Below are 27,879 nucleotides of genomic sequence, written 5' to 3'. Positions count from 1 at the left end.
ATCTATCTATCTATCTATCTATCTATCTATCTATCTATCTATCTATCTATCTATCTATCTATCTATCTATCTATCTATCTATCTATCTATCTATCTATCTATCTATCTATCTATCTATCTATCTATCTATCTATCTATCTATCTATCTATCTATCTATCTAAACTAAATCTTTTGTAGTTTACCTGCTTTCAACTACAAAAATCCCATTGACAGGGCATTTTGAAATAAGAATTATAAATTGATACCATAATATGCTCTGTTATAACCTTTCTCCCCATGTGACTTTACACAGTGTTCTACAAGATTAAAATCAGTATAAAAAAGAGAAATTGTGAAAACGAAAACTGCTTGGAAGCTATAATGCCAAATCATAAAGTATAGTCTGAAAGTCAGCGTTCAGCAGGGACCCTGAAAGAGGAATGTGACTAACTCTAGTCAAGCTTATCTGTTTAGTAGAGATGTTCAGGCTCCTGGGGTCCTCACAGCAAAACAGTGACCTTCCTCGGCTTTCAGGTTCAACTACTTCCTGACAAGCCTTGGTGTAATGCATTCCATGCCTCTGAGGCAAAAATCATCTCATATCAGCTGAAAAGTGAAGTGGGAACATTTGCTAAAGCTGAACAGATCATTTAGATTGGAAATAGTTTTGAAAATGTTCTGAGAAGCTGAACTGCAATTTGTAACTGATGTTTTTTATCAGACACAAGGAGTAGCATTTAAGAACTCATCATTTGGTATTGATTATGACGATGCATCCAGAGAGTGTATTACCCGTCTTTCACCGGATGGTGCTTCGAACAGGCTCCAGCCTCTGGCAGCCCTGAATTGGATTAAACAGATTTACAAAATGAAGGGCTAGATGGATGGACAATGAGGTATTGATCTTCAAATCCTTAGATGGAAAATAGACAGTAAACTTTGGCCGATTTGTGTTTTTGTGTGTCAACAAAAGAAGCAATATTGCATCATGTGGAGATAGTCTTATGTGTGGCACTTGCAGACAGATACTGAACTGCTCAGCATGCAGCTTAATGTTCACACTGTAACTCTTCTGTGTTGAGAGCAGCCAAGCATCCAGTTGACACTCGCTCAAGGCAAAATGCATCAGCAGTGAATCACAAGTGTGTCACTGCTGAAATGACAATTTGTTGTCCCCGGACAAACTTCCCAATTCCAACTGAGTAAAATCACTGCGGCTGTGTGCTGTAGTTCAGGAGAGGAACAGGTGGGTGTGTTTCATTTAAGCAGTTTCCTTAATGCACTTGTCTTCTTGTGGGAAGTAATGAGGTGTTCATGTGTTGCTGCTAAGTTAGGCTCTGGTGTAAAATGATTTGTTACTTCTTAAGTTGGCTTAAATAACGTATTTTTCTTAGTTTTAACAATAGAAAAATATTGGCATTACATTTAATTCTCAGTATCTACACTAGTGTTACTGCATGGTAAAATGCAAAAAACACAACACTTTTTCTCCCATAACTCAAGTGTCATTTGAACGAATCTTTCTGAACACCAACAATATCACAGTGTTGGGCACCTTCTAGAGTCTTTAAGTAGAAGTGGCTAAAGTTAATTTCACCTTCAAAGCCATCTTAATTCAGTGGTTTATGTTCTTTTGGCATTTTTTTATTTGACTTTGAGAAATGCCTGCTGATATCCTGATATCAGATAACCTGTGTTACCTGGCCTCAGAAGAAACTGAGAGAGAAATTGCCCCAGGGGAGTTCTCTATTGGGCTGCATAATTTGTTTCTATCAGCACTAAAATGACTGAAAGCTTTTACTAGATCATGAGGGAAAAGAGGAAGAGGGTAGCAAAAACAGCAAGGATTTTCTGTTAAATGGAACACACCCTGAACTTTAGAACTCTCCTAGTACCTAATTTTACAATAAAGCCTTACAGAATTGGTGTTTCGATTGAGTTATAAAGACTAAAAAAATCATATCACAAACCATAGCTGCATTTTTAATCTGTTACAACATATAACAAAAGGGAAAGAAGCTTCAGAAAATGCATTACAGAAACCAATTTCAGATGTTTTGTAAGTCACCGGTTTTGACTGAAAAGTGGGTCTGCACCAGTAATGCAGAGCTGCTCCTCTGACATTCTATCTCAGGCGTTGATATGTAAGCAGAAGTTTCTAACTGTCTCCTTCCTCTGTTTTCCTCTCTACCCTTCCTGTTCTCTTTTCTTTTTCCATCAGGGTGAAGTAGGACCCAGGGGATGGAAAGGAGAGGTTTGTCGAATTAGACTTTGCAGTATTAGATATAATTCATTCTGTCTTATTCTGCACTGCAGTAAGAAGCCCTGTCAAGCCTGCATGGATGCTATAAAGGACCTACAGAGTCAATACCTTATGTCTGGGGAAATCTGGCCCCAAAATAAAAATATACAACACAAGAGCACTCTTTTTGCACACATCTGAAATATCAAACACTTACTTTACTTTCCACAGAATTGTAAGCTATGGTGATACAGCCTCCCACACTTGCGGCCACTTGTAGGATATATTTGAATAAAAGTTAATGTTGATGTAACATGCTTTTGTAAAAATAATTCTAAAAAAACTCTAAAAAAAATTCTGAAAATTTAGCCTTAATTGAGTTGGGCTAATAAGCTCCTAAAATACTGTTATTACAGATATCCAGGGGTTCTGAAATTGCACTTTACAATTAGACAGTGGCAGATATTTAGTTTAAAAGTCAAGATAAAGATTTACAAAAACTGACTTTTCTTTCTTTCTTTCTTTCTTTCTTTTATTCTTTCTTTTTCTTGATCAAACACAGTTGTTGTTGTTATGAGCATTTGAAATGACAGCTATCTATGGTGGGTTTTTATCACCTTTAGCAAGTTAATTAAGCTAAGGTAGATCCATTCTATGAGTTTAGCGAATAAGTTGTGTTCTGCTAACTGTTAGTAGTTCCAGCTGTGTTTTGTAACAGTGAAAATACGGTAAAAGTACCTCAATAGGCATTTGATGGCTAGATCCATGAAATAATGAACTAAAAGGTTAAACTGCATGTCTCAGGCAAACTCTCTGGGTCCACCATTAAGAAATATGCTTTGTTCTTCTATTATGGTCTGTTTGTTTTAGTGATTAGTTTGAATACTTTTTGAAAATAGCTTGTCACAGATATGGATATGGACGTTTACATACAGTACTTACTGTTTGAAGATGGACAGAGCTGCCAATGTTAACCTGAGCTCAGTCAATTCAATTCAGTTCCTTTTTTCATTTATATAGTGCCAAATTACAACAAATGTCATCTCAAAGCACTTCAAAGATACAATTCAATTCAAGCCAATTAAAATCCAATTCACTGTAATACAATCATAGTCCTATCAAATCAAATGAATTAAATTCCAAAGTAGTCAAATTCATACAGAAAAAATGTAACCCAACTAAGGAAACCAACAGATTGCACAGAAACTTATCTTCGTTCTGAACGTGCACAAGGGGACGGTGTAAAGAAACAACTCCCTTTTAACAGGAAGAAACCTCCAGACCAGAACCAGGAAGGGTGGCCATTGGCCTCGACCAGCTGAGAGGACAGGAAAGAGGGGACAACAAGCACTGTAACACCAGGCCAGAGATACCTGCTGAGAAAGAGAAACTCAAGTGAATGACACCAATAATGTCACATCTACATGGAGAGTAAAGAGAACAGAGGGAGGATAGGTGCATCATGGGAGCTCCCGCAGCAGTCTGGGCCTATAGCAGCATAACTATGGGATGTTTCAGGGTCACCTGAGCCATCCCTAACTATAAGCTATAACAAAAAGCAAAGTTTTAAACCTAATCTTAAAGGTAGAGAGGGTGTCTGCTTCCCGAACGTATACTGGCAGTTGGTTCCACAAGAGAGGGGCCTGATAACTGAAGGCTCTGCCTCCCATTCTATAGATAGATAAGATAGATGGATAAGATAGATAGACAGATGAATTAAAAATGCCCTTTATTACACATTTAAAAACAAAATCAACCACAAAAACAATATTAAAAAGGAAAAACTAAGGATGCTTCATCAACTGAAGACAAAAATGATCAATACCCCACGTGTTTACAAAAACCTCTACATTCCTTGTCAACTTAAAAAATTCAAATTCCACCCGAACTCGGGCAATGACATGTCTCTGAAATAAAACTGCAGCATCTTCATTTTGAAGGCCATTAATCTTGTTTTTCCTTGACAGCCATATCGCAGTCTTTGCTGTAACTGAAATGAAATTTAAAAGTGAGACGAGAAACTTTGTTTTGGCGCTGTGGTCCGCGAGGACCATAAATAAAAAGACTATTAGAAAACTGCAAACCAAATCCACCAAACAAATTATGCAAAACAGAAAAAAGAGGTTTCAGTCTGGAACATTCAATTAAAATGCGATGCAGTGTTTCTTCCTGAAAACAAACTAACAAACCCTAGCACTAATGTCAGGATTAAGGTGTGCCAGATACCCGTTTGTAGCTATACAATCCTCCACTGGAGGTCACCCACCCTTTTTTCAATGGGGGGTTTGTACAGGGACTGCCAACAGCCTCTTGGGGTAGAGCTGGTGTCAAGAAACTCGACACCCTCACTTCTGCAAGGGAGCGTAAATTCAGTACCTTCACACAAATACAGTACAACACCTTTTTCTGTAAAACTCTGAAACAGCCTAACTGCGAAGTTTGCAGGGACAACAGCTTGTCTGGCTCATCCTGCCACTGATCCACAGCAGGAGAGACATTCAGGGAAGGAAACACATACTCATACTCATCATCCCATTGGTCAGACAGAGTACTAGTCACAGCAAACTCTCTGATACAGTCTAGCAGGGAACCACAGGCTTCTTCTTTAAGCCTTAACATCAGTCAATTGGAGCGAACACCCATAAGCTCAGCAAGGTTGGACACGGACAGCTTCATTAGATGGCCCAGCTTCACACAACCTACTTCTCTCATCTTAGATGTCATCGTAGCTGATGAGAGCAGGTGTGATGAGAGAAACTTGTTCCAACAGGTATCCTTTGAATGGTGTTATGGTGTTTTTCCCCCCTCTTTTCCCTCTTTTCTGTCTTCTCAAACCCCAGCTGGTCGAGGCGGATGGCCACCCTTCCTGAGTCTGGTTCTGTCAGAGGTTTCTTCCTGTTAAAAGGGAGTCGTTCCTTTCCACAGTCCCTCAGGCTCAGGGCGGGAGATTGGACTGAAGACAGGTTTCGGTGCAATCTGTTGGTTTCCTTAGCTAGGATATTATTTTTTGAACTGGCTCTATATGAATTAATTGGATTATGATTACAATGAATTGAATTCCAATTGGCTTGAATTGGACTATATTACTTAAGTGCCTTGAGATGACAATTGTTGTAATTTGGCGCTATATAAATAAAATTGAATTGAAATTAATTGAATTGAAAACTGTTTCCAAACAGTGGTTCTTCAAATACCCACATCCCTGGTGTCATACCAGCCTTCCTCTCAAAGGTGAAGATCTACCATGCGTTTAAAACCGACAGGTAAAAAGGACAGAGACCACTCAGGTCTAAAGACCCTTGCTGTAACAAAAAGAGCTGTTTATCAAAACCCAAACGTCCTGCTTTCATCAAAAGAAGATGGCAGCCATGGCAGTCCAGAACCATAAAGAAGTCTTTGTGCAGTTTGAAGCCTGAAAGCAGCGACCCGTGAGGTTATGTCAACTCTCTCCATGACACCCTCCCAGTTTTTTTTCCGAAAAACGTGTCTGCTCCTAAAAACACACCCAAAAATTTTAAGCCCTGATTAGCCCATTTTATATTGCCTGGTAATGTGGGAAGATTTTTATTGATCCATGAGCCAACCTTTAAAGCAGAGCTTCTTTCCCAGTTAACTTTAGCTGAGGAAGCTTGTTCATACAGCTCCAAGCAGTGTTGAAGGCCCTTAATATGACCTTGAGCTGTGATAAAAAAAATTTTAAGTCATCAGCATAAGCAGAGACTACTAATGCTGGATGATGCGATAAACCTGGAAGAAGAATCCCAGTTAAAGTTGAGCGGACTTTGTGCAAAAGAGGTTCAATCGTAACAGAATATAATTGTCCAGATATGGGACACCCCTGTCGAATACCCCACTGAATTTTAACAGGACAACTCAACGCTCCCCCGACTTTAACAACACAAAATACTTCATTGTACAATAAACCTACTAAAGAAATGAAGCCTTCACCAAATCCAAAAGCTCTTAATGTAGAAAAAAGAAAAAAATTATCAACTCTATCAAAAGCCTTTTCCTGATCTAATTAAATAATACCAACATCAATGTCATAAAGCTTACAGACATCAAACAAATCCCTCAACAGAAAAAGATTGTCCATGATGGATCTGTCAGGTACGCAGTATGATTGGTCTCTGTGTATAACAAACTCAAGGGCGTTCTTCAGTCTATTAGAAAGTACTTTAGATAACAGTTTGTAATCCACACAAAGTAGAGCAACAGGTCTCCAGTTTTTCAGCAGTGTCAAATCCCCTTTCTTTGGGAGTAAAGAAAGAACAGCATGCCAACAGGATGATGGCAGGATGATGGCAGGAAACCATCCAAACCTGGAGTCTTGCCAGAAGCCATTTGCTGAATAGCAGCTGTCAGTTCCTCCAAAGAAACCCCAGCCTCCAGAACAGTGGTGAGTTGGGGAAGACCATCCAGTAAAGCATCCATGCAGCTTCTGTTGCAAACCTGCTGCCTGAAGAGGTCGCTGTAAAAACCCACTGCATGCTCCTTCATGGTACGGGGATCACTGGTCAGAGTTCCATCTGGACAGCGGAGGCAAACCACCTGCTTGTTCCGTCTAAACTGTTTTTCCAGGTTAAAAAAGAAGGACGTGGGGGCATCCATATCTTTAACAGCAGCGAATCTTGACTGGACTAAAGCTCCTTTAGCCCTTTCATATAAAAAAGAGCGTAACTGTTCTTTCTTTTGAATAAGCTGGTCAGTATTAGTCAAAACCTGTCAAAATATTACTTTCCAGTTGATTTATTTAATTTTCTAAATTCTGAATCACCTTTTTAATTTACACCATAGAGTGACTCGTGTATTGCTGGCAAAACATTCTTATTTGTGTTTTTCCAACCTCCCGCCAATCAGTCAAAGATGAGAAATCTGGCTTTTTTTCCTTCCACATTTGCCAAAAATTTTTCTGCATCTAATGGTACTTGTAATCCGAGGCAGACGTGTTTGCTTGCTCTGTTACGAAATGATGCCCTTTTCTTCTTTTGTGTATTTTTTCACTTTTTCCGCGCTGCACAAATGCAATGCACTGTGGACATAGCTACCTCCCTCAGTAGCTCTCAATTCATTGGTTTCATACCATCAGAGCTACAAGTCATTGTTTGCGCGACAACTACCACCACCCTCAGTAAAGATAAGAGGCGCATAGCCCGAATGAAAACTTTGACCCGAGGAGAGTGCATTGTAGCCTCTGGTAAGAGCAAAAATGGAGGTGTGTCCGTGTGTTTGTGAATGACTCATGGTCTGGGGGTGTACGAACTGTTCATAAACACTGTTCACCTGATATGGCGCTTTTACTGCTGCAGTGCTGACCCTACTATTTACCGAGGGAATTTACTGCAGTGTTTTTTTTTTGGCTGGTGTTTAAATCCCCTGCGTGCGAACTCCACGGCAAGCTCAATGACATCATCAGCGCACAAGAGACGGCTCATCCAGACGTGGTTTTTATTGTTGCCGGTGACTTCAACTACTACAACTCAAAGACTGTATTTCCTAAACATCATCAGCATGTGGATATTTCTCACCCGTGACAAGAACACGCTGTATCACATATACAGCAACATATGTGGTGTTTCACCCCGCCCCCACTTCGAACTCTGAGACCACATCTCTCTGTTCCTGTACCCAGCCTTCAGACAGAGACTCAAACAGACAAACACTGTCCAACACAAAACTACAGTGTTGCCCAGACCTGAAGCTAAATGGCTGGGCAACACAAAACTACAGTGTTGCCCAGTGTCGCCACATAATTGCCCAATCAACGTTGGTGTAACTCCGGCCATCTCCCATGTTTCATGGCCAGGGTTACACCTACGATGATTTTTTAATATAAATAATGAGTCCCCCACCTTTGGTTTTGCGGCATGCCTGTGTGTCCCTGTCGGCTCTCACTGCTGTGAATCCCCACAAGTCCTTGTTAGCATCCGGTATGCTGTCCATTAGCCACATCTCTGTGGGGATGAAGAAGCTGCACTCCCAGTAAAGCTTATGGGGCAGCAAGTTCACATTTTCCATTATTATGGAGGGAACCAAAGGTTTAAAATGCCTCTAGTTGTCCACTAGCCAAGTCTATAGCCTTGCACCAGCCTTGTAGCCTCCTCAGCTCTGCTGGTATGCTGTGTCTTAGTCCATGTGCATTTGACCTGAAACCCAGGCCTCCTCTCTTGAAAAATTAAGAGAGCTGTCCCCTGTCCTTTCTTTAAAGTCCACTGTATATATGGGGTACATATAATAAATCCTTTGTGAAGGGAGTAGGGGAAAAAGTAGAGTAAAGTAGTAAAAAAAAATCTTACACAAACTCAAACACACAGAAAAGTGCACTTTTGGGAAAATTTCCAAGTATGAGATCTTTAAGATTGGATAATAATAGTTTTGTATGTGAGGAAAATAATTTTTAATTCTATTCTCTGGTTTACAATGAGAAGAAATACAAGATAATCCATTCGATTCTAAGTCTCCTACTTTAGCAAAGTTATCAAACATACATGTCTTTAATAGTATTGGTAATGTTTTGAGATGAAGGTTGGTTCTTTTTCTAACTTCGTTCGGTGTTTCACTATGGGAATCGCTTCTGGCGAGACCATTACGGAAGCTCCAATGACACAACGTCTGTCTCTGACAGACAGGTCGACGTGTGGGGAAGGACCGCCCCCCCTATATACCACGGTCGACCGCCCGGCCCGGGCCATTCTCGCTTTCTTCCTCAGAGAAGTTACGAGAGCTCCCTCAGTGCATCCGGTCATCAGGTTGGTTGCTAGCTTAACTGCTATCAGACGTCCCGTTAAGGGAAACGTTGCCTAGCGCGGCACCGACAGACTCTGGATTGTGCTGACAGTTACTTACAGTGGGATTGCGACCGCGTTGTGGCGAGCTTCCCCACAGGTCACCAGGTGCTCACCTACCGGGTGTCCTGTGCTAGCTCCGAGCTTCGTTCACTCGAGCTCGGTCAGGTGCTAACATTAGCTTGTTAGCCACAGGAGCATAGTTAACGCGTAGCGGCGAACTATTCTCACTACAGGTTATAGTCCGGCTCACACCGACTAAATACCACATTAAAATATATATTTTTATATATTTTAAACTAGGCTCACCCCTAGTAACACATTTCTCCCCCCAGTTGGCATGTCTGTCCCCGCAGCCCTCGTCACAGGAGCTGGGCAGAATGAAGGGAAGGGCTCTTCCCGCTGTTGTCCCACATCATGTGGTGCAACGATTTAGGGCAAAGACCCCCACCCTATGTGTATCGTGTGCATGGGAGCTAAGCACGCTCAGGCGGCGCTAGCGGACCCGCGGGTTTGTGCACATTGCGCCACCATGCCGGTGAAAATCCCGGAGAGGAGATTAAGAATGGCTGTGACAGGTACTGACGGCAGGGACCCTTCCCTCGCCGCGTCAGATACCGCTCAGAAGAGTCACGCTACCCATCAGCCGCAAGCCCCGAGGGCCTGGGCGGACATGACGGAGGAGGTTGAGCCCATACCCCCGCTGTTCGAAGGTGTCTTCGGGCGGGAGGAAAACGACGATGCAGACGATGAGATCGGTTCTGACATCCTCGAATTGGGTGACATGGAGGACGGAGAGGAGGACTCTACCTTCCCCACGCACTCCAGACCCCCTAGCTCAACCGAAGCAGCCGCTCCGATTGATAACAACCTGTACGAGGTTTGCAAACGAGCAGCGGCTAAGCTTAATATCCCCTGGCCTGCGGCCCAGGACACGGAGGGGGCGGCAAGGGACCTGTACGACGGGAAACGACTCCCTCCGGCCAAGCAGCTGCTCCCGGCGGTCCCGGCCTGCATGGCCGAGATGAGTCGGTTCTGGTCGAGCCCGTTCAAATGCAAGGCAACCACACAGGGCTACTCCAAGCTAGAGGTGCATGGCATGGCGGAGCTGGGACTGGCCGAACCCCCGGCTGTGGAGCCTTCACTGGCCTACCACCTCCACCCGAGCCGCCGATCCATCTCAGCGTCATCTCACATCTCCCTGCCCGGTAAAACGGAGCGTACAACGGCAGGTGTGTATCAGCATATGTACAAATATGCTGCGCAATCTGTCTGCTCCTTGAACGCCGTCACGCTGTTGTCGGCTTATCAAGGGGAGATTTTGGAGGAGATGGGCCGACAGTTGGATTCGGGGGTCCCGAACCCGGCGCTGTGGGACGAAATCTGTGTGGTGAACGATCTCCTCCTGCGCTCCTCCCGCGGAGCTGTGCAGGGCTGTGGGCGCGTCATGGGCCTGGCAGTCGCAGGAGAAAGGGCTCTGTGGCTTTCCCTGTCTGGACTGGGTGACACTCAAAAGGCGGAGGTCATGGACGCCGCCTACGACCCCACCAAGGGTCTCTTCGGCCCAGCTCTGGAGAAAATGCGGGAAACCAGCACACAGAGGAAGTAAGAGGGTGAGGCATTCGAGCTGTGTTTGCCTCGAAAGCAGACCCCACGGCCCCCACCTCGCACCGGAGAGGCAGACAGGGGGATGCGAGGTCGGCACCCGATCGCGGCAAACAGCAGCCAAGAGCGGGGAGTAACAAGACATGGGGCAAGCACTCTTTCGCCGAGGCGGCGGCAAAACCCCCGAGGGGTGGGAAGAAGCGGTCTACCTGACGCGACATAACCCTCATCACCTCTCCCTCCCCCGGCAAAGAGGAGGACGGAGGAGTTCAGAGCAGCGGCTCCGGTTCAAGTTTCAGGATTCACCCCCCCGCTAGTTCAGAGAGACGGGGGAGAGGGACTGTCATTTTCGCACCGCGGTGCGCAGTTCAACAAGTGTCATCAAGCACCTGTTATTCACTACAGCCAAGAGCTGTCCCCCCGGGTGTCACCAAACACTCATTTTCGGGTTCCCATGTTTCTAGAAATAAAGCTGGCAACTCCGCAGCCAGGCCAAGAGCCGAGGGCGGGCTGTCACACACAAAAAGATCTGGCATCGGGAAGCCCAGCGAGGGAGGCTCATACCTCCTCCCGGCCTCCGGAGGGCATCGCCCGTCTGGAGAGAGGGCCCCTGGCTGTTCAGGTGGAGAAATGGCGCGCATGCGCAGTGAATGCATGGGTCATGCTGTCTGTCTCCCGGGGATACAGGCTTCAGTTTGCTACAAAACCACCGAAATTCAACGGTGTTTTAATGTCAGTAGCAGAGGGGGAAGCTGCACAGGTGTTACAGAACGAAATCGATTCTCTTTTACTCAAAAGAGCGATCAGAGTGGTCCCGATCGAGGAGAGTCAACAGGGGTTTTACTCCCGTTACTTCCTCATTCCAAAGAAAGGGGGATCACTGCGACCCATTCTGGATCTGCGTGTGTTGAACAGTCATCTGAGGAAATACACGTTCAGAATGTTAACAGTAAAAGTGTTGTGCCAATCTATCCGCCCTGGCGACTGGTTTGCCACAATCGATCTAGCAGATGCATATTTTCACATTGAGAGTTTCCCGGCAGACAGGAAATTTCTCAGGTTTGCTCACCGGGGCACGGCATACGAATACTGAGTGCTCCCATTTGGTCTCTCGCTGGCTCCACGGGTTTTCAGCAAATGTGTGGAAGCAGCATTGTCTCCGTTAAGGAGCAGAGGTATCAGAATATTTTCGTACATAGACGATTATCTGATATGCTCTCATTCACGGGAGCAGGCGCTCAGGGATGTGGAGACAGTGACGTCTCACATCAGTGGTCTGGGTTTCAGTATAAACTGGACCAAAAGCCGAGTGCTGCCCGCACAATGCATCTCTTATCTGGGTCTCAAAATAGACTCCCTCAGATATCGTGCCACTCTATCGGAGGAGAGGCAACAGTCGTTCAATCAGTGTCTGGCCTGGTTTCAACCGGGGACAGCGGTGCAGTTCAGACTGTGTCTACGGCTGCTGGGTCTGATGGCGTCGGTCATTTCAGTAGTGAGGCTGGGCCTCCTGCTGATGAGGGATGTGCAGACGTGGATTGCATCGTTAAGACTGTGTCCCCGTCGTCACCTCTCTCGCTCGGTGAAAGTTTCTGCAGAGTGCTCGGCAGCTCTCCACCAGTGGAGAAATCCGGCGGTTTTCTCACAGGGTGTCAGCCTGGGGACGGTGGCTTCAAGGGTTGTCATAACAACGGACGCATCCATGTCAGGTTGGGGAGCGACATTCAAGGGCAGAGCAGTGAATGACGTCTGGTCAGCGGAGCTGGCTCAGGCGCATATAAACTATCTCGAGTTGATGGCAGTGTTTCTGGCCTTAAAGACACTTTCTCCCTCATCTGAGGCATGTGCTGGTGAAATCCGACAACTCCACGGTAGTGGCATATGTGAACTGTCAGGGAGGCACGCGCTCTCCACGGCTTCACAAGCTGGCAAGAAAAATAATTCTGTGGAGCATCATTCGGCTCGGGTCGCTGAGAGCGACGCACGTAGCAGGAGTGCTGAACAGGGGCGCAGATCTCATGTCAAGAGGAAACCCTCTTTTCGGGGAATGGAAACTCCATCCCCAGGTGGTGAGCCAGCTGTGGCAGAAATACGGCTGTCGTAGATCTGTTCGCCTCGCGAGAAAACGCGCATTGTCAGCTGTATTTCTCACTAACAGAGGAGGATGCGCCTTTAGGTGTGGACGCGCTGTCGCACCCATGGTCAAACGTCCTACTGTACGCATTTCCTCCTCTCAGCCTTATCTCCCCCACACTGACCAGAGTGAGGCATCAGGGCTTGTCGCTGATTTTTATAGCCCCGCGATGGCCGTCCAAACACTGGATAGCAGAGATAGTTCAATTACTATCGGGCCAACCTTGGCCCCTGCCGCTGTGCAGGGACCTCTTGTCTCAGGCCAGGGGGGAGATTTACCACCCCCATCCGGAGCAGGTGGCTCTCTGGGCCTGGCCCGTGAGAGGTTGAATTTGGGCTCTGTGGGACTGCCTCAGAACGTGATCGACACTATTCAGTGTGCGAGGGCTTCATCCACTCGCTCATTGTACAGTTGTAAGTGGCGAGTGTTTGAGGAGTGGTGTGAGGCCAGACGTATTGTCTCTTTTCAGTGCTCAGTGAGAGACATTCTATGTTTTCTCCAAGACTTGCTGGAAAAGGATAAAGCCTTTTCCACAATCAAGGTGTATCTGGCCGCCATTTCAGCATGCCACATGGGCTTGGGGGATAAGCCGGCGGGCCAGCACCCATTAGTGTGCCGTTTTATGAACGGAGTGCGCCGGAAACTTCCAGTTTCCAGGCCTATGGTGCCATTATGGGACTTGGCTGTTGTGTTAGAAGCTCTCTCACAACACCCATTTGAACCTTTGGAGGGGGTGGGTCTGAAATTTTTGTCACTAAAGACCGCTCTCCTCCTCGCTTTGACTACTGCGAAGCGAGTGAGTGATTTACAGGCGCTGTCAACCCGGTCGCCTTGCTTGCAGTTGTCGCCAGGCTTGTCTAAGGTGTGTTTACGGCCTAATCCGGTGTTCATACCTAAAGTGGTGGAATCTGCTTACAGATGCCCCACGGTGGAGTTGAAGGCTTTTCACCCACCGCCGTTTGGGTCAGCGGAGGAGAGCAGATTGAACGCTCTGTGCCCTGTGCGTGCGTTACGCGTCTATGTTGACAGGACAGCCAGCTTCCGGGGAACCGATCAGCTGTTTGTGTCTTGGGCCACGCCCCACAAAGGGAAGCCTCTGTCCCGACAGAGGCTGTCTCGTTGGATTGTGGAGGCTATAGTGCTAGCTTACAGGTGCAGGGGACTGCAGCCGCCTGCAGGTTTGAAAGCACACTCCACCAGGAGCATGGCTACGTCATGGGCTCTATTTAAAGGAATTAGGGTGGAGGACATTTGTGCGGCGGCGAGTTGGGCTTCACCGCACACTTTCGTGAGATTCTATAGGTTGGATGTCTCAGGTCCATCTCTGGCTCACGCAGTGCTGGAGTCTGGTGCTTCAGAAACTGGTTGATGCCATCCCAGTCTGGGTCAGGAGCCAGGTCACTTCGGGAGATTATGCATTCCGGGAGTGGTCTATATCTCCCATAGTGAAACACCGAACGAAGTTAGAAAAAGAACGTTGGGTTACTTAACGTAATCCCTGGTTCTTTGATAACAGAGTGAGGTGTTTCACCAACAATTCCCTCCTTGCATGGATGAGGGAAGAAACCGATAAGAATGGCCCGGGCCGGGCGGTCGACCGTGGTATATAGGGGGGGCGGTCCTTCCCCACACGTCGACCTGTCTGTCAGAGACAGACGTTGTGTCATTGGAGCTTCCGTAATGGTCTCGCCAGAAGCGATTCCCATAGTGAAACACCTCACTCTGTTATCAAAGAACCAGGGATTACGTTAAGTAACCCAACGTTATATGAACTGGTTAATTTCTGCAAAAAATCTCAAACTCAACCTTTGACAATTGGTAGTAATTTGTAATGTGAGTTTATCTGTCGTCTCTTCTGCTGCTCCAGAAAGGAGTGACAAGTGACATGGGCCCCAGGGGGGCTGAAGGAAAGAAGGGTGAAATGGGTCACATGGGTGCTGTTGGTCCCAGAGGATTTCCTGGCCAGGACGGATTGCCAGGCCAACCAGGCCAGCCAGGATATCCTGGGAAACCTGTAAGTGGACTTCTTGCTGACTGATATTCTTTTGATGGAAAAAGAAAAAGAAAGAAAGAAAAATATGGTCTGAAAGATACACTTAGTGATTTTTTGCCTGGGCTGAGTGTCTCGTGTTCGAGAGTAATGACGATATGGTGTTCAGAATGTCATTTTGTGTTTCAGGGCAAACTACCCTCAGATGAACATCTTCTCAAGCTCTGCTCTGATGTTCTTCGTAGTAAGTATCTGTTAAACAGTTGTCTGAAACACAGATTTACACTGTCAATCGATAAACTGATAAAATCAAAGTGGGGTTAAATGACTCAATCTGCTAGACTATTATATTGATTAATGTCTCTGTAAAGCACTGGCACAACGTAATTAGCACAAAACACAATGGCTTGAACCTTTATTACTAGGTGTAAATAATTATTAAAAGTTAATTAAACAAAACAGAGACTGGAGAATTTTGTTATTACATTCTGATTGAGACAGTTGCTATATTACTGTTTAACATAACTGCAATTCAGAAATAGGTTGCTCTCCGCTCGGGACCAGTGCTGACATCCCCCTATTATGACGATAGAAGACTTGTAGGGTAGTACAGACTACACCATGCGACTATCAAGTTGTGTCCGTCAGCATTTTGATGCCAATCAGTAGTGTATAGTATTTTTTAAATTCCTCACCACAAAAATCTGCTGCAGTCTAAAGTAAAGACAAAGTCAAAAGCTATAAAGCTGTGGTCCATAACAGTCTGAAAGGCCATTTAACTGTCTGGTGACAATTCTTTCATAATACATTGTAGAATTCTCACTATTGAATTAGATTAAATTACATCACCTCATTGTTTGGGCACCATTTTCCATGGCGGCCAAAGATGCAACAATCAGGTGATATCAGAAAAATGTTGCATCAAACTAACAAAAAATAAAACAAAAGGTGCGTTCACCCAGGGGTTTGAGTTGGAGTTGGTTGGTTCAACCGAATAATCCAATAAGGTTAACTTAACTTAACTCTTCAAATACAAACTTTACAAAAAAAGGAAAAACTTAATTAATTGGAATAAACTGTACTGGCTATTTGAGAGAAAAACAACATGGTCTACAAAGAGTTTACTTTATCTACCAGCTGATATCAATTGCAGCGTTGTGGTTAGACGGATATGAAGCAGAAAAACATAGAACACGAGAAACAAAAGACAGTGCCAAAAACAAGACGAAAACACAAAAACTTAAAATTCCTTTTCTTTCTTTCTTTCTTTCTTATTCGTACATTCTACTCCTGGCATTGTTCTCCAGTTTGTTACTTGGAAGGCAGAGAGTGCACTCAACTCTCAGCCAATACTATGTCTGAAAATTTTATGGTTTAGATTCTGAGCGTAGAGATTTTTTTAATTTAAAGTTAAGAGTTTAATAAGATAAAAAATAATTTCTCCATTATTTTGTCTTAACACACACTCAAGGTGTTATGAAAACACCACATGGTACAATGATATGAAAACAGACATGAAATAAAGTATGATATAAAAAGACATTAGAAAACAACATATTCTGGACTAAAATAACATAGATTATAGTGAGTCTTAGATACTTTTCATACCAAATCCAGATCGGGATCTGTAAGGTTATACACATATGAGATTAAACAGAATGTTATCAGCTGGTTTTGACTACTGGTATCAAAATGGAGGTTGAGATGTCAATGAAAACTTTAAACAACCTGTATGAAGGTATAAAACATACTTAATGCAGTTCCAATAATCTGTTTGAGAATGAATCTGAAGAAGATACTTATTTTCCAAGGGGTGATGAATAGAGGTGTTACAGGCCTGTTTCTCATCCTGTTGTTAAACCTTTACTTGTCCAAATAAGAAGGAAGCAACATTTGGTCTGGGTGCTCCCCGATCCTCATCTAAAAGGGTTCTTCTGTTTGTTCAGGGACAGCTTGCTAGTTGGCATTTGAGTGTGAATGTTGTCCAGCTGTATCGTGACAGAAAAAGGGGAAAGGTCGAGTGGAAGGGTTTCTCAAATCCTCTTCCCAGGACAAAGGTGAATGTAAATAATGTCTGTTTCTTACTGGAGGTGAAGAACCCCCATCCATATCCTGGAAACATCAGACACAGGCAGGTCTGTTGCCCCCCCCCCCCCCCCCCCATTGAGCATCCCTGAGACTGCTAAAACATGCACTTTCATTATGTCTGTTGCTTCGATGCCAATACATATTTTCTTTCTTACTGTTTGTTAGAAATGACACTTTAAGTAATTTATCATAAATGATTAGTTAATGGATGTTTACAGAAACAGTAACGGTCCAAGCCAGTATGTATATTATGAGTGATCTAGGTAAGAGCCTCCCATTGGATAATTACTGCATTATTTTTCAGCTGGCAACAAGTAATATAAACCTAACTGATGCAGTGAGTAGCCTCTCATTTCTTAAAACAACCATGTCTGAAGACACATCCTGTGGTCGTGGAAACTATGCTAATCTGTTTCAGAAGGGTCAAGTTATTGGCATGCATCAAGCAGAGAAAACATCTAAGGAGATGGCTGAAACTATTAGAATTGGTTTAACTGTCCAACGCATTATTAAAATCTGGAAGGATAAAGGGGAATCATCATCTTTCTAGGAAGAAATGTGGTTGGAAAAAAAAGCTTGAATGATTGTGGTTGGTGATCACTTAAATGTTTGATGAAGTGAAATCAAATCATAATAAAACAACAATAGAACTCACAGCTATGTTTAATAGTGAAAGTAAGAGCATTTCCACATGCACAATCCGAAGGGAACAAAAGGGATTGGGACTAAACAGCTGTTTAGCCTTAAGAAAACCACTTATCAGTGAGGCTAATCAGAAAAAAAAAGGCTTCAATTTTCTAGGGAGCATAAAGATTGGACTCTGGAGCAATGGAAGAAGGTCATGTGGTCTGATGAGTCCAGATTTACCCTGTCCAAGAGTGATGGGAGCATCAGGGTAAGAAGAGAGGCAGATGAAGTGATGCCCCCGTCATGCCTGGTGCCTACCGTACAAACCTGTGGGGGCAGTGCTAAGATCTGGGGTTGCTGCAGTTGGTTAGGTATAGGTTCAGCAATGTTATGAGCCCAAAGAACGAGGTCAGCTTTATTCAGATTATTCCATCAATGCTCAGATTCATCAGGCCCAAATTGTGAAAGAGTGGTTCAGGGAGACATAATTTTCACATATGGATCGGTCCCCACAGGGTTCAGACCTTAACCCCATTGAGAATCTTTGGGATGTGCTGGAGAAGACTTTGCAAAGTGGTCCGACTCTCCCATCATCACTACTTGAGCTTGGTGAAAAATTAATGCAACTCTGGACAGAAATAAATGTTGTAACATTGCAGAGCCTTATTGAAATGATGCCACAGCGAATGCGTGCTGTAATAAGAACTAAAGGAGGTCCAGCGAAATATTGGTGTGGACGGGCAGAGTATATTATGCTATGCAGCTACTGGTCGCCATAAGTGATTCACTTATCTCACTGTCTGAAAGAGCAACATCTGTTATCATAAAGGCTCTTCACCAAAGAAGGAAAAAGAATAATGTAGTTGCAAAAGTCTGTTGGTATTTAGATTACTCCCATTCTATATGTCAAGAAACAGGAATAACCTTAGGGGTTGCTACCAAAAATAGGCTAGCCTGTTGGTCTAATTATTTACTGGCTGCATCATGAAGGAGGACGGATGGGAGTGAGGAGGCATAAAGTGCTGAATGGAAAGTGCCCAGTTGCTTTGGCGAGCAGATGGTGATACCTAATGGGAGAAACTCAGAAAATCTCATATCATGAATTTCAAAATCAGTTATATAATATACAATTATGAATTAATATATTACTTTCCATGTGGTTTGATAAATGATAAATGGACTTGTACTTGTATAGCGCTTTTCTAGTCTAACTGACCACTCAAAGCGCTTCACTACATGAAGGTAGTGAAGCGTTGATCTGTGCTACTTTTCATTAATTCTACAAATTGATTATTTATCCTCTTCCGGCTGTGCCCTGCAGACCAACTCCCAGCTCTTCTTCAGACCCTCACTCCCCCTTCTACGTGTGAAACCTGCCAAAGCATAAAGGGACCCCCAGGTCACCCAGGAGCACCAGGTCCCAAAGGCTCCATGGGAAACCCAGGCTATCCTGGCAGAAGTGGTGCTCCAGGTTACCCAGGACCCTCTGGACTGCAGGGTCCTGCAGGCCTCAAAGGTTTGATATGACACAGCAGTATAATAAACATTTCAGCACAGTTTTTTTTCTCATCAACTGTGACAAAAATCTTCCAGTCTGGTTCTCTGCTGATGGAAAAATGCAGTAAGTAACAACACATCATTATGAGCAAGAGCTAGAACAAAATTTACTTCTGCTTGTACCAACCATGAGATCAAAATTGAATATGTTGATGTTCACTGTTCCCCATAAAACACCATTATTAAACGTGAACATCAGTGAAAATCAACAGCGCAAAAGACAACAAATACGGCAAATTCTCAATGGACTGTCTGTGATTTATCACCACGTCAAGACAGAGAGTGGCTAATCAGCTGTGGAAGACATGTACCTCTTCACTGCTGTGCAGGATTTTACTTGTTAAATCAGAAGAAAAGCAACTTTAGATATGACACGGTCAGTTTAAAACACTGAGGAAAGAGACTGTATGTCCTGAATGTAATTTTATGTCTACTCATTCCACACTTGTGTAGTGTCAGTAGTAGTTGGTTGGTTGGATGAAAGAGTCTTTATATATAAGTTCTCCAATGATGAAAGACAACTTTTATGTAATATATTGCAGCCATTTTATTTGTTTAACTGGGATTAGGGAACTTAAAACATGTAGAATGTTCTAGGCAGGGAGACACTGCCAAGTTGCCTTTTGGGAATTTTGGGATCCATCTATATGAAACTTCTGTATTGGACTATAAGCCTATGCTACATTCATTTTATCAGTTTAATCCATCTCACTTGTTTGTAGAAGAAAAAAAAATAGTCCTCCTTCAAGCTTTTTGTGAGAGAAAGCTTCAGTTTTGACATGTAATCTATTTTGTTCCTTCTGTAAGCAAAGAAATGAAAGATTTGTCAGATATGTGTGAGAGATGTACCCTCATGCCACCTCTCCAAGTGCTGATCTGGATAAAAATTCACACTTTTATGACTGAACAGACCAGACAGATCAAACATCTACCATCTCCATTTTGATCCCGTCAAATTTGCTGCTTTATGTTCTCGGCTCTGAGTTTCTCTTTAAGGTCTTTGGGAGTCTATGATATGGGAGATATTATTGGTTCCCACTTCATAAATATAACAGACTGTGGTGATTAATTGGCTTTTATTTAATTTAAATCAAGTTTTTTTTTTTTATCAGACTTTTAGACACGACCCTCTGACTCTGCTAAATATTTGCACGCAAATATGCTAAACTAAGAAAATGAAAGACTGCATGTCATCTTAGTTAGTGTGTGTTAGCATTTAGCACAAAGCACCATGCCTATGAACAGAATTACAAAGCCAACAACTCAGATGCGTTACTACGTGTCCTGCTTCAAAGTTCTATAAAAATGGCTGAGGTTCACACTCAGAGAGGGTGTCACAGATATCCCTCAGCGAAGAAAAATATCCATGTACTTTACAACAGAGATACTTGCATATTTCAATATTTACTTTCAAGCCAACTTACTGCTTTTCAAATCATGGACAGCACATCCAACTGTACTTTTATCATCCACACAAAGTTAATAAAACCTTTAACACGGCTATTTATGAGACAAAGTCAATTTCAAACATTGGATCATATTTTTGTTCTACAGTATCTTCAGCTTCTTATCATTTGAAAAGCCATTGTAAACACTTCTCTAAACAGTTTTAGACCTATAAATAACAAACAGTGCCTCAACTCATAATATCAATTCCTAGTACAAATCTGCCATAGTTATCATGAGCACCATATGCTCTGATTGAATAAAACCTTATTGGTGGACTGTCCATCAGCCTCTGTGGCTAGCAACTTATTTTCAATTCGATTTTTAAGACAAACATTACCAGTTCTTCCCTGCAACAGCAATGTCTTTCCTCTGCTAGAGAAACACCTCTCTCAGCTATGAGGCTGTCTGTGGAGAAACGGAGCATTAACACCTGTTAGCTGCTTTCATTGTGTGGTGATGTCCTTGTGATTTCTATGCTGTGTCCAAGAAAATGCAAAAGTCAATCTGTAGTTTATGTGAGTTCTGTCCATGTACCCCAGCTTCCTCCCAAAGTCCAAAAACACGAGTGTTAGGTTAACTGGGGATTTTAACGTGACAGCAGGTGTGAGTGTACATGGTTATTTTTCAGCCCTCCAATAGACTGATGAGCTGTCCAGGGTGTACCCCTCCCCTCACCCAATGTCAACTGAGATAGGCTCCAGCTCCTCAATGACTCTGAATAGGATGTAGCGGTATGGTGCACGGATACTGCCATCATTGGAAGTCATTGCTCACCTGACCTAGAATATCTCATGGTTAAGTGCAGACCGTTCTAGCTGCCCAGGGAGTTTACATCTACTATTGTGACTGCAGCCTACATCCCACCTGATGCTAACGTTAAACTGGCCATGGAAGAACTGCATGCTGCCATTAGCAAACAACAGACATCACAACCGGAGGCAGCCTTTATTGTTGCGGGTGACTTCAACCACTCCAACCTGAAGACTATCCTCCCTAAATTTCAACAACATGTCTCCTGCCCCACAAGAGGAGCCAAGACTTTGGACCATGTTTACACCAACATGGCTGATGCTTACAAAGCAGTCCCCCTCCCCCACCTTGGACAGTCTGACCACCTCTCTTTGTTTTTAATCCCCAAGGACTCACCACTCATCAAACATGTGAAACCCACAGTGAGGACAGTCAAAGTGTGGCCAGAGGGAGCAGACTCTGAACTACAGCAGCGATTCAAACACACAGACTGGAGTGTGTTTGCTACCCAGGCCACACTGGACTCCCACACGGACATTGACTCTTACGCCTCCTCCGTGCTGGACTGCATCAACACCAGCATCAACAGTGTCACCACTCACAAATGGATCACTACATTCCCGAACTAGAAGCCGTGGATGAACAGAGAAGTCCGCCTACTGCTGAAGGCACGAGACACCGCTTTCAGATCTGGTGATGCTCAGGCCTACTCTTCATCCAGGGCTGACCTGAAGAGGGGCATCAGGGAGGCCAATCACAGGCACAAGCTAAGGATTGAGGAGCACTTTAAGAACAACTCAGACCCCTCGACGCATGTGGCAGGGCTTCCAGGCCTTAACTGACTACTGTCACAGTTTAGTCATCCAATCATCAGTTAACTCCACTCACCTGTGCACACAGCTGCCTCTCATCACATGCAATCAGCCCAGCATATAGTCACCAGCTCCACACTCTATCCTTTGCCAGATTGTCTTTGCCATGCATGTCTTTCCAGCGTTCTCTTGCCAGCTTTACCGGTACCAACCTCGCCTGTCCCTGATTCCCTGCTTCGTCTGCCTCCTGGTAATTCGGCCCAGCTTTCTGTCCCTGACCAAGAACTTTGCCTCTCCTCTCCTGATTCCTGTTTGCCGGTTTTTAAACCGTTTGTCTGTCTGCCAGAGTCTCAGTAAAGCCTTGAACGTTTTACCACTGTCTTCTGACTCCTTTGTACTGCAATTGGGTCCATACACCACCCGTTACAACTACAAACCCACCAACACCACCCCAACATCCAACAACGCCTCCTTCCTGAACGAGCTTAACAGCTTTTATGCTCGCTTTGAGAGGGACAACCAGGAGCCAACCACCAAGGCTGTGCTCACGACAGGACATCAACCCCTCACACTCTCCCCCACCGGCGTGTCTGCTGCACTGAGCAGGACCAATGCACGTAAGGCTGCTGGCCCTGATGGCATCCCTGGACGCGTGCTCAGGACCTGTGCTGGCCAGCTAGCTGAGGTCTTGACTAACATTTTCAACCTGTCACTGGCCCAAGCAGCTGTCCCCACATGCTTCAAAACCACCTCCATTGTGCCAGTGCCAAAACATTCCAAAGCTGAGGGCCTCAACGACTTCCGCCCTGTTGCACTCACCCCATCATCATGAAGTGCTTCGAGAGGCTGGTCCTGGCTCACCTCAAAACCTGCCTACCACCCACACTGGACCCCTTCCAATTTGCCTAACGCAAGAATAGGAGCACGGAGGATGTCTCCACAGCACTACACTCTGCCCTTGCTCACCTGAACAATAACAACACCTATGTGAGGATGCTGTTCATAGACTTTAGCTCAGCATTCAACACCATCATCCCCTCCAAACTGATTAGCAAACTCAGTGACCTGGGTATCAATGCCTCCCTCTGCAACTGGGTACTGGACTTTCTAACCAACAGACCCTGTTTGTTAGGCTGGAGAACCACACCTCCTCTACACTCATCCTGAACACCGGCGTCCCACAGGGCTGTGTGCTGAGTCCTCTCCTCTACTCCCTCTTCACCTACGACTGCACGCCTGTACATGGTTCTAATAGCATTATCAAGTTTGCAGACGACACAACGGTGGTTGGCCTCATCAGCAACAACGATGAGACGGCGTACAGAGAAGAAGTTCAGCATCTGGCAGAGTTCACAGTAGAAAATTTGTTTGGAAATTTCTATTATGAATTGTGAACCCTGAAGAAAGTTGTGACTCATTTGCTTCTCCACATGCCATCTGGAAGACTAACAAGTATGTAATGACTTGTGTGTCTTATCAGTCCTCACCACACATGAAGTTTTAAGTGTCTCCTCTCTGGGAAACTGGGACCAGAGCCATTTCCCACGAAACAACCAATGCTGGCTGATAATTCTGAAGGAAACTTTTTTCTGTATTTGTGTAAAATAATAAAAACATTTTTTGTCATGATTTTAGTTTTTGTTTCCATGTTTTAGGTTTATGTTTAGTCATTAGTTTAACCAACAACAACCTGGCTCTCAACACCAAGAAGACCAAAGAGCTCATTGTGGACTTCAGGAAGAAGAGTGGTACACCCACCCCCATCCTTATCGACGGGACTGAGGTTGAGCGTGTCACCAGCTTCAAGTTCCTGGGGGTCCACATCTCGGAGGATCTCTCTTGGTCTCTCAACACCTCAACCCTGGTCAAGAAGGCACACCAGCGCCTCTTCTTCCTGAGGAGGCTGAAGAAGGCTCATCTTTCTCCTCAGATCCTGGTGAACTTCCACCACTGCACCATCGAGAGCATCCTCACCAACTGTGTCTCAGTATGGTACGGCAGCTGCTCTGTTGCAGCCCAACGCATCACAGGTTCCCCACTGCCCTCCGTTGAGACTGTCCAGAGCAAGAGGTGCCTGCGGAGGGCGCTCAGTATTGTCAAGGACAGCTCTCACCCCAGCCACAGACTGTTTGAACTCCTCCCCTCCGGGAGGCGCTACAGGGTGCTCCAGTCCCGGACGAGCAGGTTCAGGAAAAGCTTCCTCCCTGCAGCGGTCACCCTGCTAAACTCTCAACCTCAGGGCCCCCCCCCCCCACGACACACATGCACACACAGAGACTGTGGACTGCCACACACACACACAGTGACTGCAGACTACCACGCAAACCCCCCTTTGCCCCCCTTCAGCCACTGAACCTCGCACTGAACTGTTAGTACTGTACTGCATTTATTTACTGAATTCACTGAATTCACTTTACATACGCACACACTCTGCACTTTAACCACTTCAACTGCTGTTTTGCACTTCTGGTTGGATGCTAACTGCATTTCGTTGTCTCAGTACCTGTACTTTGTGCAATGACAATAAAGTTGAATCTAATCTAATCTAATCTAATAAGGGTTGTGCAAAGGCCAAAAAAAAAACAATTTACAGTCATAATTTCAGTTGTCTGACGACAGCAACAGGAAAAAGGTTGTTGTGAAGTGGACTGTATTAATATACAGTAAGTATGACCACAGTCTGGGAGAAGTAAACCGGTGTAAATGAGTGGCAGAAGCAGAATGCACATGAGATGATGACTTTATAGATATATTCATTTCCTGATGGTAGTATCTAGCAACATATGACTTTTTTGGAGGGCTTTAGCTACTTTCCATTGGAAGTATCAGACAGCAATGCCTTCCAGTACAGAGCCAAGATGGTGACCACTGAGAGTTGTAAAGTGTTCCATGCTCAACACCTTGACTGTTATTAGTACACCATGTATTATGCTCTTGTAGCAGGTGCGTGAACGGGACAACATGTTTTGAAACACAGTTGCTATCACTAAACTAAATTCATGTTGTTCAGACAATCAAATGCTCGCCATTACTTTGTTTGATGTTTCTACTTGTAAAGCAACACCCAGAATACCTTCATTATACAACTGATCAAACTATAGAAGAGAATCGTCAGAATCATCTGTGCTATAGTCTATAGTTTTTATGGTGATGAAAGCATACAGACCATAGAACTGGAACAGCTGGTTTAAAGTGAATGTAGGATTTTGGTTTCTTCAGCTCTAAGTGAGATGTAGACTGTAATGCTGTTTTTTTAATACAGACACATCATGTCCCCAGGTGACACTGGACCAAGAGGGCCCAAAGGCAGCAAAGGAGAGAGTTACCATGGACCTCCAGGACCACCTGGACAGCCAGGTAAGCATGCTGTTCCCCTGCTCTTTGAATTATCTTGACTTATTAAACCATTCTGAGTAGTTGAACCTTTCAGATCTTTTTTCATTTTTCATTTCAGATATTTGCATTAGTGCATTAAAAACAAATATGCGTGAGGGTTGGATGTCTTACATTCTTAATACCCCACCATATATTTCTATATGGAGGCCTTGATACCTTAGTCATAAGTCACGTTGTACGAGTAGTGGTAATTTATGATGCAGCTTATACTATTTTTATTTAAGAACTGTAATCTATTTAATGGCATCTTTCATTTCTATTATATTATTATACTATTTATTTTCTTTCCAAGCTGAATGCTACTGATGAATATTGTCTTTATTTTGTCTCTCATTATCCCCACAGGGATTCAGGGTCCTCGTGGGTTTGATGGAATTGGTCAACCAGGCAATCAGGGAATTCCTGGAAACCAGGGTCCACCAGGGTATCCTGGTAAACGGGGCAGCCAGGGGCTTCCAGGAATTTGTGATCTCTCCATGTGTTATCAGACCTACAGCCTCAGGGAACATTACAGCAAAGGACCAAACGTCTGACGACACAGGAAAGGGAGGCTGGTTTTGACTTACAGTGTTTTGTGTTTTAAGTAAGCCATTTTTTGTATCACTGCTGACTTATTTAAAATAGAGTGTGGAGTTTTCTACACTGGAGGCAGGTGTAACCTGTGTCAAACTGAGTTAAACAGTTGTAACTGTAAAAGTGAAACAGTCAGGGCACTGATCCAAGATAATTGGATTCATGATCAGAGACATTTAGTGGGTAAGCAGCAAAGTTTACTGTGATGCCCGTCTCAATAGCAGGTTTGAGTTATAATATAAGTCCTAATCCTTTTGGTGTCAGCTGATATCCAAAGTGGTTGGAACTCAGATGGTGTGATTTGTTTTTATGTATCAAACAAGAAACTTATGATTCCGAATAGCATTGAAAATAGCTACCTCTTCCATTTCTGTTATGTTTTAACTAGAAGAGACTAAAAATTCTGCTAGTCAATGAAATGGCTCAAATCTGACCTAAATATCCTCAACAAAAAGTACAAATAAATACAACAAAAAATTAAATTAGGGCTCATGAGGCAAATAGATACCAACTTGAATCTCCTACTTAAGACAAAGCCATTCTCGAGCAGTGTTACTTGCAATGCAATAATCAGCTATAATAAACTATATTAGCCAGCATGGCATGCTTGATAGCTGTGGTTCCTTAACTTTAAACCAAGCAGTCAGCTTTATTACTGGCTTCAGTGTAGTGGTGCTTCTGAGAAATTATTGTGAATGCTACACCACATACCTTGATAATGAAGTGAGATAGGTCATAATGAAGGAACAGGATATGCTATTTTTACAAGATTATCGTATGAAAGATCAGAAAAAAGCTTGGTTGCAGTTAGTATTATGAAAAAAATAATTCAAAAGTTCATGAGCCTATGAAAAAAAAGGAAGACATCAGAGGTAACGCACAGTATATTTCCACTCACCCCTCCAACTAGTCTGTAGTCAGCAGTGCCTTATTTTTTACTGCCAGCCATATTTCCATCACCTACTATGTACAGAGCATGAGAGACTGTGCTAATATGTAACTGTGATGGGCAGTGTTGTAAGAATCCCATTACTGTATTTTTACCTATATGTTTTCACGTTTATCAATAGTATATAGACTTATTTTGCATTGCCTGTGTGTGTGTAAGTGGATAACTGTAAAATAGTGTCCTTTTTGTAGCTCACCTGCAGAAAGAACCAGGCCTTGACAGCTCAACCAGACACAGACTATTGTCATACTATATGGTTATATATTTGCATCCTATTTTGTTTGAGAAACAAGCTTCCATTTCCATGTGCTGCCATGTAATTTGCAGCCTAAATTTTGTCCAAAATTTGTCTTAATTTAACTGCTGTCATTTTTTATTCGCAGGATTGTGCGACCATTCCTATGGTTTGAGCTCAACTTTCTTTAATTTTGTGTTTTTAATTCCCTAATTATTACAGCTAACTTTCACTCATCAATCATTTAACTTGTTACTGAAAACTTGCTGAACTACTGTTTTACATTAAAAGCCATTAAAAGAGCTGAATAAGGGTAACTGGAATTCTTTTTGGATCTTGAAGATGTTTCAGCTCTCATCCGAAAGGCTTCCTCAGTTCTGAACTAGATGGTGGGGAGTATCAGCTTGTAAGCAGAGAGGGTCGTTACAGTCACGTGTCACTGAACCCCCTGACCAATGTGCATGTCATTAGTCACGAACACCTCTGAATTGTATACCTGCCTGAAAGGGCGAGTTTTGGTCACAGGGTCCAAGGTGTGAATGATTTTGAAACTGCCTGCGGAGGAGAGACAATGCTGCTCTGTAGGTGCTGGGAAGGTGCTACCTGAGACCAGTCCTCTGTTCAAAGATGGTGTTTCCAGTTTAACGTAAATGGCTTCTTTGACTCCTCTCTCAAATCATCCGTCTTCTCTGTTCAGAATGTGGACT

The 27,879-nt window shown here is 43.9% G+C and overlaps 1 protein-coding gene across 1 annotated transcript in view; it reads left to right on the top strand.

Moving 5' to 3' along the window:
* LOC140284795 (uncharacterized) overlaps positions 1–26,208 on the top strand; it is a 141,762-nt gene extending 115,554 nt beyond the window's left edge. The window contains exons 27-32 of the mRNA XM_072378790.1: positions 2,202–2,234; positions 14,614–14,760; positions 14,926–14,980; positions 18,773–18,967; positions 25,299–25,376; positions 25,761–26,208. Of these exons, the coding sequence (XP_072234891.1) occupies positions 2,202–2,234; positions 14,614–14,760; positions 14,926–14,980; positions 18,773–18,967; positions 25,299–25,376; positions 25,761–25,948 (696 nt within the window). The 3' untranslated portion in view covers positions 25,949–26,208. The remainder of the gene's footprint in view (positions 1–2,201; positions 2,235–14,613; positions 14,761–14,925; positions 14,981–18,772; positions 18,968–25,298; positions 25,377–25,760) is intronic.
* The last annotated feature ends 1,671 nt before the right edge of the window (positions 26,209–27,879 follow it).

This window comes from Leuresthes tenuis, unplaced genomic scaffold, assembly GCF_036924035.1.
Source record: "Leuresthes tenuis unplaced genomic scaffold, fLeuTen1.0.hap1 SCAF_24, whole genome shotgun sequence".
NCBI classification, from domain to species: Eukaryota; Metazoa; Chordata; class Actinopteri; order Atheriniformes; family Atherinopsidae; genus Leuresthes; species Leuresthes tenuis.
The sequence above is the reverse complement of the archived record's forward strand: the minus strand, read 5'-3'. Positions and strand labels throughout refer to the sequence as shown.